The sequence below is a fragment of the Harpia harpyja genome, chromosome 9, assembly GCF_026419915.1.
Source record: "Harpia harpyja isolate bHarHar1 chromosome 9, bHarHar1 primary haplotype, whole genome shotgun sequence".
Classification (NCBI taxonomy): domain Eukaryota; kingdom Metazoa; phylum Chordata; class Aves; order Accipitriformes; family Accipitridae; genus Harpia; species Harpia harpyja.
The window spans coordinates 27,716,623-27,728,703 of record NC_068948.1 but is presented as its reverse complement, the minus strand read 5'-3'; the positions used below and the strand labels follow the sequence as shown (position 1 = coordinate 27,728,703).

At 57.7% G+C, this 12,081-nt stretch overlaps 1 protein-coding gene across 1 annotated transcript; it reads right to left on the bottom strand.

Moving 5' to 3' along the window:
• Positions 1-5,315: 5,315 nt before the first annotated feature.
• On the bottom strand, positions 5,316-10,040 carry MCL1 (MCL1 apoptosis regulator, BCL2 family member). Its single transcript, XM_052796291.1, has 3 exons — positions 9,433-10,040; positions 7,272-7,519; positions 5,316-6,774 (listed from the first exon to the last, which is right to left on the bottom strand). The coding sequence occupies exons 1-3, from the start codon at positions 10,004-10,006 to the stop codon at positions 6,658-6,660; spliced, it is 939 nt and encodes a 312-aa protein (XP_052652251.1). The 5' UTR covers positions 10,007-10,040; the 3' UTR covers positions 5,316-6,657.
• Positions 10,041-12,081: the final 2,041 nt, after the last annotated feature.

Here is a 12,081-nt window from a genome sequence, read left to right as displayed (position 1 = left end):
GCATTGGGAATGGTTCTGAGAGAGCAAGAGGGGTCCAAAGTGCACTACAGAGATGAAAGATGGCTGTGGTACCCAAGGAAGGTCTTACGAGGCATCATGAAAGATGTTCCCTATGGCTTTTGCTGAGCTTTGCCAAAGCCCGCAAGAGGCCCTGCTGCCTTCCAGAGCATCCCGGGGCTTTTGCCAGTTTTGCCATGGCCCATGTAGGACCCTATTCCTCTCCAGCATCTGATGTCTTTTCCGGGGCTTTGCCGAAGCCCACAAGGGGCCCTGCTTCTCTCCAGAGTGCCCCAGGGCTTTTACCACGCTTTGCCAATGTCCAGACAGGGCTCTGCTTCATTCCAGTGTGCGACAGCTTTGGACAAGCTTTCCTGAAGCCGGCAAGGGGCCATGCTGCTTTCCAGAGTTTCTGACAGCTTTTGTCAGGCTTTCCTGAGGCCCACAAGAGGCTCTTCTGCCTTCCAGAGCATCTTTACAGCTTTTCCCAGGCTTTCCTGGTGCCCACAAGGGGCCCTGCTTCCCTCCAGAGTGCCCCAAGGCTTTCACTGGTCTTTGCCAGGGTCCACAAGGGTCCCTGCTGCCTTGGAGAGGTCCACAGAGCTTTTGCCAGGCTTTGCCGTGGCCCTCAAAGAGTCCTGCTGTCTTCCAGAGTGCCCCAGGGCTTTTTCCGGGCTTTGCTGACACCCAGGCTGGGTGTGAGCTGCTCAGGGGAGAGGGCGTTGCATGGGTGGGTGCAGGGTGTGAGGCTCAGAGCTGGGCTGGAGGCCAGATTTGGGGCTGGGTGTGAGTTAGTACTGAGCCAAGCATGGTGCTGGTTGTAGGTAGGTGCAGGGGGCAGCAGAGGGAGTTCCAGGTGGGTGTAGGGTAGCTGTGGGGATTGCAGGTGGGCACAGGGACTTAGCTGTCATGGTGCCCTGCAGTGCTCAGCTGAGTGCAGGCCAGGGGCACAGCACAGGGCGATGGTGTGCCTAGCCAGGGATGCCAAGGAGACGCTGGTTGGGACACCAGAGCAGATGAACGCAGCCCCCTGGAGTGGCCCCTGCACCCTCCCCCCACCACCACCTTTTCTACTGGTTCATCGCTGCCAGAGCCCCTGAGTCCCCGCACCTGGCTGTGGAGTGCCCTGCATCCCCTGTCCCACAGGTGCCTAGCTGTGGGGTGCCCTGCATCCCTGGCCATGGGGTCCCCCATGTCCCCCCCACCTCAAAACCAGCACCAAGCACTCCTGCAACATGCACCCCCGTGCCCTGGAGCTCAGTGAGGGGCTGAGGCGAGACAGGGGCTGGGCCGCCAGGATGCCGGGGTCCCCAGTGCCCCATCCCTCAGTTTCCCCCGCACCAGCAGACAAGAGTTGCAGGTACACATACCTCAGCTGTGTGGTGGTGGTCCAGGCCTGGCTCCGTGTCTGCTGCACTGCCTGCACCCACAACCCACCACTGCCACCCCCAGCCCATAGTCCCCTGGGACCCTGCGGCCACCCCAGCCCACAGGATGCTTCCTGGGGGACAACAGCCACATGGGGCAAATTAATTTGGCGTCCCATCTGCTTCCTGCAGGGACATGGAGGACAGGCCACACATCACACATGCCCCCATCAGGGGTTGTGCTGCTCCACGGTCTGTCCCCAGTGTCCCCACAGGCACTGTCCTGCTCAGGGACACCCCAGTGTCCTGCCTGTTCCCTGCATCGCTCCTGGGCACCTCACAGGACACATGCATCAGTGCTGGGGTGCACGGGGCACCCCCAGCCCCAGCAGAGTATGGGACTAGGGCTGAGCCAAGTGGGGCAGGGCTATTCAGGGGTGCTGGCCGTGAGGCTGTTAGCAGCATGCCAGATGCAGGGCTGGGGACTGGCCGTGGGGCTGGGTGCTGGCCACGGGCTTGGGTGCTGCCGGAACACCATGTCCTGCCAGCACATTCCTGCCTGAGTCACTGCCGGCTCCTGCCTGGGCAGATCTGTGGCCACAGCCCCACAGCAGCCCCATGCTGGCACCACGCAAGGCCCACACCAGCCCCACTCCACCCCATGCCCTGCAGCTGGGCCAGCCCCACACACACACACCCAAACCCTGCTCCTCTCACCCCAATCAGTGCATATACACATGTCTAAGCACCCATACCCCCATTCACCCCTATGCCCCCCCACACCTTATAAACCCTGTAACTGCAGAGCCCCACCCACAGCCTGTACACCCCCTCTGCCTATACACACACCCTATACACATTATAACCCCCATATCCTGTACTCCCTAAAGCCCCACAAACACCCCTGTACCCCACACTCACAGTGTTTACACCCCCATACCTCACTACATACACCCTACACTCCTCATAACCCCCATGCCAGGGGGGAATGAGGCATCCAGGCAAGGAGGAGGAAGAGGGAGGCCTTTGTCAGGGCAGCCTCCTGCCCAGGGCCAGGCTTGTGAGCCAGGGCAGGTGTGGGGGGCACATGTCTGCTACCACGCTGGTGTCACCCCAGGCCCTGGGAGGGAGATGGGCCACCGAATGCCTGGGTTCCTGGAAGAGGCCCACGTGACTTCCCCAGATACTATTAGCAGCCCTTGTTGCTGGGCGGAGCTTCGCCAGGCAGGCCAGAACCCAAGGGTGCACCCCAACACCCGGCCCTGGCACCCCCAGAGAGGCCAGAGTTGGTGGAGGCAGTGGGGCCAACCCCTGGGCTCAGCCTGGGGAGGGGATGGGAGCCCACCAGAGCTCAGCATCCCTTCCCTGGGGGGATGGGATGGGACCCCAGGCAACCACCCAGCTGGCCTGGCCACACACCCTTCCACGGGGAGCTGAGGCCCGACAGGCTCATTACAGGAGTGCAGTGACACCTCCCGACCCCACACCTGCCGAAACCAACAACCAAATACTTGTCATCTCAGCCCAAATGAGTCACCCGCCCCCACACCCAGTGGCCTCCCCCCATAGGGACAATCCCAGGGATCTTGCGGGGGGGGGGGCAGTCCCCAGCACCCACCTGTGGCCATCCTGATAACCCCAGGGCTATTTCTCTGGGGGAGCAGTGCTGCTCCAGGAAGCCCCTCTCCCCCCCCAAAGTCTCTCTGTTTCAAGAACCTGTCCCTTGTGGGGGCAGGGGGGCTCTTCTGTCCCTGCCCAGTGCGCCTGAGTCAACCCCCAGGGGCTCCTCATGGACCCAGCTCCATACTTCCCCCCCCCCCCCCCCCCCCAAGACATCAGTTCTGGGAGGGGGCTGCACCACCCTGCCCCAAAGATGGCAGGGGCGGGGGGGGGGGGGGGGGCAGGGGCCAGGCCAGGTTGTAAGGGGAAGCCTATGCCAGCAAGATAGGGGGACAGCCACCAAGCAGCCCCCCTGATCTCCTGGAACCCCACAGAGAAGAAAAGGGCACATTTGGGGCAAAAGCAGCCCAGGCTCCTGTCGTGAGAAATAACATGAAATATTATCCAAGCCCCCAACACATGGTTGGAGCCACCGCGCCAGAAATGGGCAGGAATTGGGTTTTTTGTGCTCAGCCAGGAATTTTCTGCATTTGCATGTGCCCCCCCCCCCCAAGCATCGTCAATGCAAGCTTTCAAACACCCTCCCCACCAGAGGCAGTGGGGCCAGATCGTGGTTCAGCCCCATTTGGCACAGAGGAGGCAGCAGGAGAGGAGGGTGCTGCTTTTCCAACACTTCCCCTGCCACCACAGGGCAGTGCCCAAAAGCCCAGCTGATGGTGAGAAATGCCCACCTGCCCTATTTCCCAGGGGCCCCACGCAAAGGGGGACCCCAAATCAGGCAGGCCAGGTGCTGAAGACACCCCTAACCTGCACCCCCCCCCCACCATCAGACACAGCGGCCACTTTAATTCCCCCCCCCCCACCCTCTTATTTACACAAAAGGTTCAGAGAAGTCGAAGCTGGCTTCTGTGAAAAACCCTTGCTGGAGCGGAAGAGGAAGCCCCTGGTTTATCGGCACCGAGTCAGGCGTTATCAGAGCAGTGCGGCTTCCAGGAAACACCAGCAGCCCCGACCCCCTCTGAGCCCGCCCAGCACCTTTGCATATTTCCATGGCAAAGGCCCAGCTTTGCATGAGGGCCCCGCCACATCCCAGGGGACCAAACAGGCCCAAAATAGCCCACAAAGACACAGCATTAAAAAAAAAAACAAAAAAAACCAACAAAAAGCGCCACACCAAAAAAACATTTTGCAATATCTGCATAACAGGTCTGAGCCACCAGCTTGTTTTCAGTAGCAAGGGCCTCACCAGCACTGCAGGAAGCTGTCGCCTCTCCCCTGCCTCGTCCCATCTGCAGCAAGGTTTGACAGCCCACAAGGCTGGAGCCACCAGCACATTTTTTGGGGTAGGGAAGTGCTTTGCCCCTCAGGAGGGGGATTTTCCAGCCGAGGCTTCCACAGCAGAACCCGGTCCTGGCAAGAGGAAGCTGTTCATCAAACCACTGCCCAAGCGAGGTCTGCACATAACTGGGCTGCGCCCTCTGGGGGAGCAGGGTCCCCCTAAAGAGGCGTCAGAGGAGGGACAAGACTATGCTAGACAACAGAAGCCACTGAGAGTGTCTCCCCCCTTGGAAAAGGCAAGGAGCACAGCTCACCCCCAGGCTCCAGGAAGAGTCCCCTCTCCTCAGGACTGCAGGCCCCCACCTCACTGACACAGAGGGTGGTAAGCCCCAGCTGCCAAGCGCAGGCACCCAGACCGCCACAGCACACTTCAGGGCACCACAAGAAAACCTGTTTCAAAGTATGCAGGCACTGAGCACAAGGCACCTCATGGACTTTCCCCACCCACATACACAGTGACGGAGAAGAGCATCTCAGTACACAGCAGCTCTGGGGAGCCCCGATGGGTGACACAAGATACCCAGAGCAGTTTTATCTTTCTAATAAGCAAGAGGCTGTGGGGTGCCCCACAGGCAGCATCTGTGCAAACAGGCCCACACCAGCAAAGCAGAGCAGGAACATTCAGCATGTCAGCATCTCATTATAGGAAACAGCAAGTTTTATACTAGAGGAATGAGAACAAGAGACATTTATTTGACAAAACTAAGTGCTCGTTCAGCAAACAAGCAGGCCTGACAATAGCACCACCTTTCAGCTCTCCACTTGGGTTTCCATTGGGCATCACTTGGGCTGCAGGTCAAGCACCATGGACGAGGATGTTCCTTGCTGTGTGGGTCCCAATCCCACAGAGTAGAGCTCCCAAGAACCAACCGATCCACAGTCAGAGGGCACAAGGCGGATGAGCACTGCAAGCCCACCAAGAAGCAATGTTACCAGCTGGGGACCAAGGACTGAGCCCAGGGCCGGCACTGATGGACTTGCACAAGCTGCGGATCCAAGCCAATGAGTTTTATTCTGCTCCAGAACATTTACATTCAAACATCAGCTTTGTTCCACTCATGGCTTAGAGGATCAAAATGAAGGGAAGACAGGGAAGTGACCGATACCAACTTCCACAGCTCCCCACCCACTAGAAGGGCTAGAATAACCAAAAAGATTAAAATAAACAGAAACATCAACTGTTGCCAGCAAGCCATGGGCACAATGAGAGTCCACCAGGCCACTAATCCTTGTTATGCTCCCTTGCAATGTTGCTCAAGTACATCAGAGAAAGGCTCAATTGGAGTCAAGGCAGGAAAAGGCTTCGCCACAAAAATGCTACTTCACATGAGGAATGAAGTGCAATGCACCCATAAGCAGTTCTACCACATTCAAAATTCTTCCTTTTTGTATCATTAGCTCTGTAAAAATGTACATATTCTACAGATTTATAGATATTTACAGGTTCTCTATAGCCTCCCCACCCCATGTGGGGTTTTACATACTTACAAATGCACTCCCTATTTTTAAACTGCCTGTGTGTGGTGAGTCACATCAATGTAGCAGAGGATCAGCCAGACAGGCCAATGCAGCCAAGCTGCAGCTGGCTGTGGTTACCACCTCAAGCCCCACCTCACCCATCCCCCCCCCCACCCCTCTGCCTGCTCAGTGACCTGGCTGAAGCCCTGCTGAGAGGGAAGGGGCTAAGCAGGGCTCCAGCACCCCATGTTCTGGCAGCAGGTCGCACGTCTTGGCTGCTGGCACAGCTCTACCAATTCCAGAGGGCAGATGCATGCAGAGCCAGCAGCAACCAAAGGCTCCCTTGCCAGCACACCTGGGTGTAGGCACAGGCTCACACAACACCCACCATTCAATGCTTCTGCTCCAACAGAAAAGCCGCAAGTTCAGGCAGGACACCATCAGCAGAAGATGCTATTTCCAGAAACCCACAACCCTGAAACATCTGCTCCACACACAGCTGCCATGCCAAGCCCAGGAGGCTTCAGTCCAGACAAGAGCTGCTGGTGCTCACTGGCTTGCTGCTAAGCAGATCGGTTCCCTCCAGGATAAAACTGAAGCAGTCCACTTCAGCTTTCTGTCATCATCCTCTTGAAGGAAGTAGAGTATCAATTCTTCCACTTTCTGTTCCCAAAACAATAAATCTTCATCGGTACCTGCAATCTGACCAGATCACACCTTCCTTCTTCAGAAAGGATTGGTCAGGGGATGCCTAGATATTTTCCTTCGGTCACTCAAGTCCAGCTTCATAAGCACTCACAGTAGGAAGTGATCAGCTTGCCAGCCCCAAACAGAGCCAGTCCACCCAGAGTTTTGTCCCTCTGCAGCATACCCTGGCTCACCGGATCATGTAGGCCAAGCTCGCTCCTAGTCCAGCCACACCTGCAAACGCCATCAGTACATTTCTGATGCTGCCTTCTAGGTCCTCGACTCGAAAGAAGTCAACAAAGCCCTCCTAGGAGAAAGAAGGGAAAGTCATTTTTCTGCCAGCCACCCTTCTTTGACAGGAAGGCATGGAAAGCCTTTTTCCCTGGCAGAGTGGGCTGGGATACAGCCTGCTCAGCACATCCACTGTGGTGCAGTCCCCCAGACTCATTACAGCCACAGCCTGGCCCACAGAGATGGCAATCAGGAGACAGCACCAAAGCAGCTGTGGACCAGCTCCAAGCAAGCTCAGCACACCAGGGATTGACTCGGCTTTGGGAATGCTGCCCCCTCCATGCTGGGCAGGGGCACATTTTTACGTTAAGACTGCTTCAGGCAGCTCATTGTAAGGAGCTCCTGAAACACCAGAACTCCAGCTAGATGTTTCAGACTGTGGTTTTAACTGGAGCAGTGAGTCATTTCTGTGCTTCGCTGACACACATGGTTGTCAGTGAGCAGGTCACAGAAATAGGAAAATACTGGATTGTTCTGAAAACCTCGCAGTGTTTGGGATAGGCAGTGACTTACCCAGCCTCCCTGGCTCATTAGCCACTCGCGCTTAGATGAGACAAGTGCATCTGTGATGATCCCTGCCAGCAAGCTGATGCACCTCTCCTGGTTTATGCTTTTCAGGTGTTTTGCAACAAAGGCACCAAACGAGATGAGCGTCACCACTCGACCCCAGTTTGTTACTCCATCACTGAACACATGGGCAGCCACTTCACACACCGACCGCAGATCTTCCTCTTTCTGGATTTCCAGTTTCCGAAGCATTCCTGCAAGAGATGCTGGTTTAGAAGCAGGCATGCGCACAACGCCGAATATCCCACAAGGCCACTAGTGAGAAGATGCAGCCCCCACACTCTAGGTCCAACAGCTGTTAAGAGTCACTACCAAGTGTCAGGGATGGAAAGCAAGTACCTGCCTGCTTCTGCAGAGCGCTTTGCTGCTCACACTCGCCTGGACCAGACAAAAAACAGCCCATAACCCATTTCTAGTTCCTTCCTCCCCACCTCGGGCACAGCTGCTGTCTCTGCGCACGTCACACTCCCCTATCTCACAAGGGCTTTAAAGCCTCACCACGTCAGAACCACAGCACAGAAATAATTTTGCAGCCTGACACAAGCCCTGCCCCTCAAGCCAAAAACAAAGGACAGTCACCTACAGCCAGGCAGACATGTCGCCTTTTTATTAATTGGGTTTTAGTGACTGGAACAACAGAATTTCCTAGTTTGACCTGCAGTGCCCTCTCATGAATAAGCAAACAAGACAAGCCTTTATGAAACTGAAAGGCATTGCTTGTTGCTCAAACTAACAGGAAGCCTTCCTGAAGCCCGTGCCTTTTCTGCACACATGAAGATAACTGTCCCTGCAGAAGTCTCAGATACCAACACCAGCTTGCGTTGGTCTGAACATTCCTCCCAAGCATGGCTTGTTCAACAAGCACATCCATGAAATTGGCCAGGGTAACTGAACCCACAGTCTTAAGCATCAGCACAGCTAAGGACATGACAAAGTAACTGAAGCCCTTTGCATTAAAAAAAAAAAAACTCAAAAACTAGAACATCCTCCTGCAAGAAAGGAGGCATTTCACCACTTGCCATCTCAGGAGAAAATGCAGACACTACCCTTCTGCGCCAGGCACTGTCCTGATCTGGGATCAGATGTGGTGTGGCATGCCAAAAGCAGTCCCAGCATGAGCCCTGAGGCCAGGAGCTCAGTCCCACCACCCCAACGACTCAGGCTAGCCCCAAACCAGCTCATTTCCGAGTTACACAAAACCAGGTCAAAATGGTCAGTTCTCACTTCCAGTCCGTTCCCAGGACACTCTGCAGTGAGGACACCTGCTTATCCAAGCCCAGGCGCTGGGGTTCAAGTTTCTATGGCTATTCTAGGACTCATAAGAAGTAGGCAAAATACATTAGAATAGCTATAACCCAAACACATTGTCCAGGACAATTTCTCCCCCCAAAACCCCCTTCCACCCGAGCCAGGGGTGTCAGAAGTTTAAACTCACAAGCTAATTAATCTTTGGACACTTGGGGTTATTTGCATATAGTCCTGCTGAGCAAAGCAGGACACGAGGAGGCACTGGGGCTAATCTGTAACTAGATTATCTCCTCTGCACACGTTACCAGCAGTTTTTCCACCTCCCATCGAACAAAGTTCAGTTTCATTTTTAATCACTTCTCAGCTGGTCTAACTCACTCGAAACCAGGGACACAGCCCATCCTGTAAATGACCAGGCCAAGAGCTCAGGCATGCCCTCCGACACGCTCTCCTTGCTGGGGGTGATGGGTTGGCGCAGAGGCCTTGCTCCAGCCCCAAGGGCCAGCTCCGGCCTAGGCCTCTCCCAGCGCCTACCATGCAGCAGCCTGCAGCCCACCTACCTTGAGGGCCCACACACACGACAGAGGGAGCACACATGGGGGCAGGATCTCCCGGGGACCCACATCCCTACACCCCCCTCTTCGAGGGGCAAGCCCCAAAACCCCCCAGGACCCCACCCTGGGAAGGAACAGGACTGGAGTCCATAACTCGCCTCCAAAGGAGGGGAAGTGGGTCCCAGGCACCCCCATGGCCTCAAGCACTCCTACCCAGGCAGGCCCACAGCAGGGCCTGAGGCGCCCCCACCCCACACGCCGCCTGTTCCCCACCCTCCGCTGGGGAGGAGCCGGCCACCACCCACCCTGGAAGGCCAGCTCGTGTTTCTGCATGACGCCGTCGCCCACCCTCCGCAGCGTCTCCAGCGCCTTCTCCATCACGGCATCGCCCGATCCGCCGGGCCGGCCGGGCCCGCCCAGCAGCCCCGGGAAAAGCTTCTTCACGGCGGGCTCGGCCTCGCCCGCCGCCTCCCGCAGGTAGCGGCTGATGAGCTCCAGCGAGTCCTGCCGCAGCCCATCGGGTGGCTCCGGCGGCCCGGGCGGCGTGCCGGGCAGCGAGTCCCCCGCCGGGCCGCGCTCGGCCTCCGGCTCGCAGCCGTCCAGCTCCTCCTCGGGGCTCCACAGCGCGCCCGACCGCGCCGCGGGGGGCAGCGCCGCGCGGGGGGCCGCGCCGCAGCCAACCAGGGCGCGGGGGTGCTCAGGGCGACCGGCGGCGGCCCAGGCCCCCACGGAGCCAATCAGGGTCCCGGGTACCTCAGCGGCTGCGGCGGGCGGCGGCGGCGGGGCCGGCCCCCCCCCCGGCGAGGCGGGCGCCAGGGCCGGGCCACCGCCGCAGTAGAGGTTGAAGCCGATGACGGCGTTCCGCTTCACGGCGAACATGGCGCCCTGTGCGCACCGACAGAGAGCTACGCGGGCGTGAGCGTCGCTGTCGCTTATATGGCGGCGGTGACGAGGGTGTGGGGCGCGGCGGAGGCGGGGCGAGGCCACGCCGGTGTTTCCGGCTCCGCTTCCGGCCCGGCCCGGCCCCGCCGAGAGAGCGCCACCATAGGGGTGGGGGCCACGCCTCGCCTGGCCGTGGCTTTTTGGGGTGAAAGAGGGCGAAAGAGTCGCCGCCTCCGCGGATAGGCCTTCCACCTCTCGCCGGGCCTCATCTGGGCCTTGCTGTGGCCCCACGGCATCGACGCCCTGCCCCCGCCCCAGGACCTGCCAGGCCCCACACCGGGTACCCTTCCCTTCCCCCCCACCCCCGGTGCTGCCGGGGCCTGCTGTGGCCCTTCAGCCCTTCTTTGGTCCCGTGCAACAGCCCCTTAGCAGCGCAGGGTACCTCTGTGCTGGTACTCCCCCCCCCCCCAGTACCACCAGGCTCTGCCACGTCCCCCCCCAGCACAGGGCACACAATCTGTGCAGCCTGCACCATTTTCCAAGGGGCTGCACGTCCCTCCCATGCCTCAACCCCTGTTTTCTTTCTGGTTTTTGCAACACAAAGCATCCCCTGGCAAGGCTGTGAGCATGCGGCCAGGAGAACTGAAGCCCTGGCACATGGCAGGAGCCAGGACACCCTTGCTGGTGTACACCAAAAGCGCTGCTTGGAAGTGGGGAGCGTGATGTGCTATGGTGAGGCCCCCCCTGGAGTACTGCATCCAGCTGTGGGGGCCTCAGCACAGGAAAGACATGGACCTGTTGGAGCAGGTCCAGAGGAGGCCACAAAAATGCTCAGAGGACTGGAACACCTCTCCTATGAGGACAGGCTTAGAGAGTTGGGGTTGTTGAGCCTGGAGAAGAGAAGACTCTAGGGAGACCTTATTGTGGCCTTTCAGTACTTAAAGTGGGCTTGTAAGAAAGATGGGGACAGACTTTAGTAGGGCTTGTTGCAATAGGAGAAGGGGTAACAGTTTTAAACTAAAAGGGCAGATTTAGATTAGATATAAGGAAGAAATATTTACTCTGAGGGTGGTAAAACACTAGCACAGGTTGCCCAGAGAGGTTGTAGATGCCCCAACCCTGGAAACATTCAAGGTCAGGCTAGACAGGGCTCTGAACAACCTGATCTAATTGAAGATGTCCCTGCTCGTTACAGGAGGGGTTGGATTGGATGACCTTTAAAGTTCCCTTCCAACCCAAACTATTCTATGATTCTATGTCACTTCCCACCTGCTCAGCATTTTACCTGGCTCTGTCTGGTTAAAGCCCTCTCTGACTTTGGCTTGCTTAGCTGGACGTTCATAGGGAACTGCCCCATTTCTTCCAGTCATCGGTGGGTTGCCTCACATCTCTCCTGTTACTCAAAACCTCCTTGCATCCGCCAGCTCTGTGAGGTCTGCGGGGTCACAAAGCAGGGCATCGCCCCATGCCCTTGGGGCTGCCAGCAGGATCCAGCGCAGGTTAGGTTGTGAAAGGGCTGGTGTGTCCCCTGGGAGGCCAGACCTGCTCTGCCATCATCCATTGCCTGGGACACCCCGTGGGCACTTTAGCCAGTCTCAGCATTGTTGGGGCACTGGCTCTCAATTCCGGTGTTCCCTGGCCACAGGTCCCTCCTTCACCAACCTGGGACTGAGCGTGATGCCCTCAAAATCTGCCCCGGTTTGGGCAAAACTTGGTTGGGGAAGAAGCCACAGGGACCTGTGCCGACGCAGGTGGATCAGACACTCCCTGGAAAGGCAAATGCCACAGCTTTGCTCTGGGGTGGTGAGGAACGAAAGGAGGTCTCCCAAGCGCCCCTTTGCCAGATCCCTTGCCAGGGCTGTATCCCAGGGACTGCGCTCCACTCCATCCCCACCTCTCAGAAAGGCTGGGATGGAGAGAGAGGCGCAGGTACAGGAACAGCTGCTGTCCTGCAGAGCTCACATGTGGGGGATTTCCACCTGCAGAGCCAAGCACCAGTGCAGTTAGGCACATTTTGTGCCTAACCAGACCCAAGACACTGGAAATTGGGGTTTGGGGTCCCCAGAAATCAC

Bases quoted from the DNA above. Each gene is read 5' to 3' on its own strand.
- MCL1 (XM_052796291.1), bottom strand. From the start codon at position 10,006: ATGTTCGCCGTGAAGCGGAACGCCGTCATCGGCTTCAACCTCTACTGC. The intron at 7,520-9,432 runs GTGGGTGGTGGC...CATCTCTTGCAG, and splicing joins ACACGAGCTGGCCTTCCAGG to GAATGCTTCGGAAACTGGAA. The intron at 6,775-7,271 runs GTAAGTCACTGC...TCTTTCTCCTAG, and splicing joins TAATGAGCCAGGGAGGCTGG to GAGGGCTTTGTTGACTTCTT.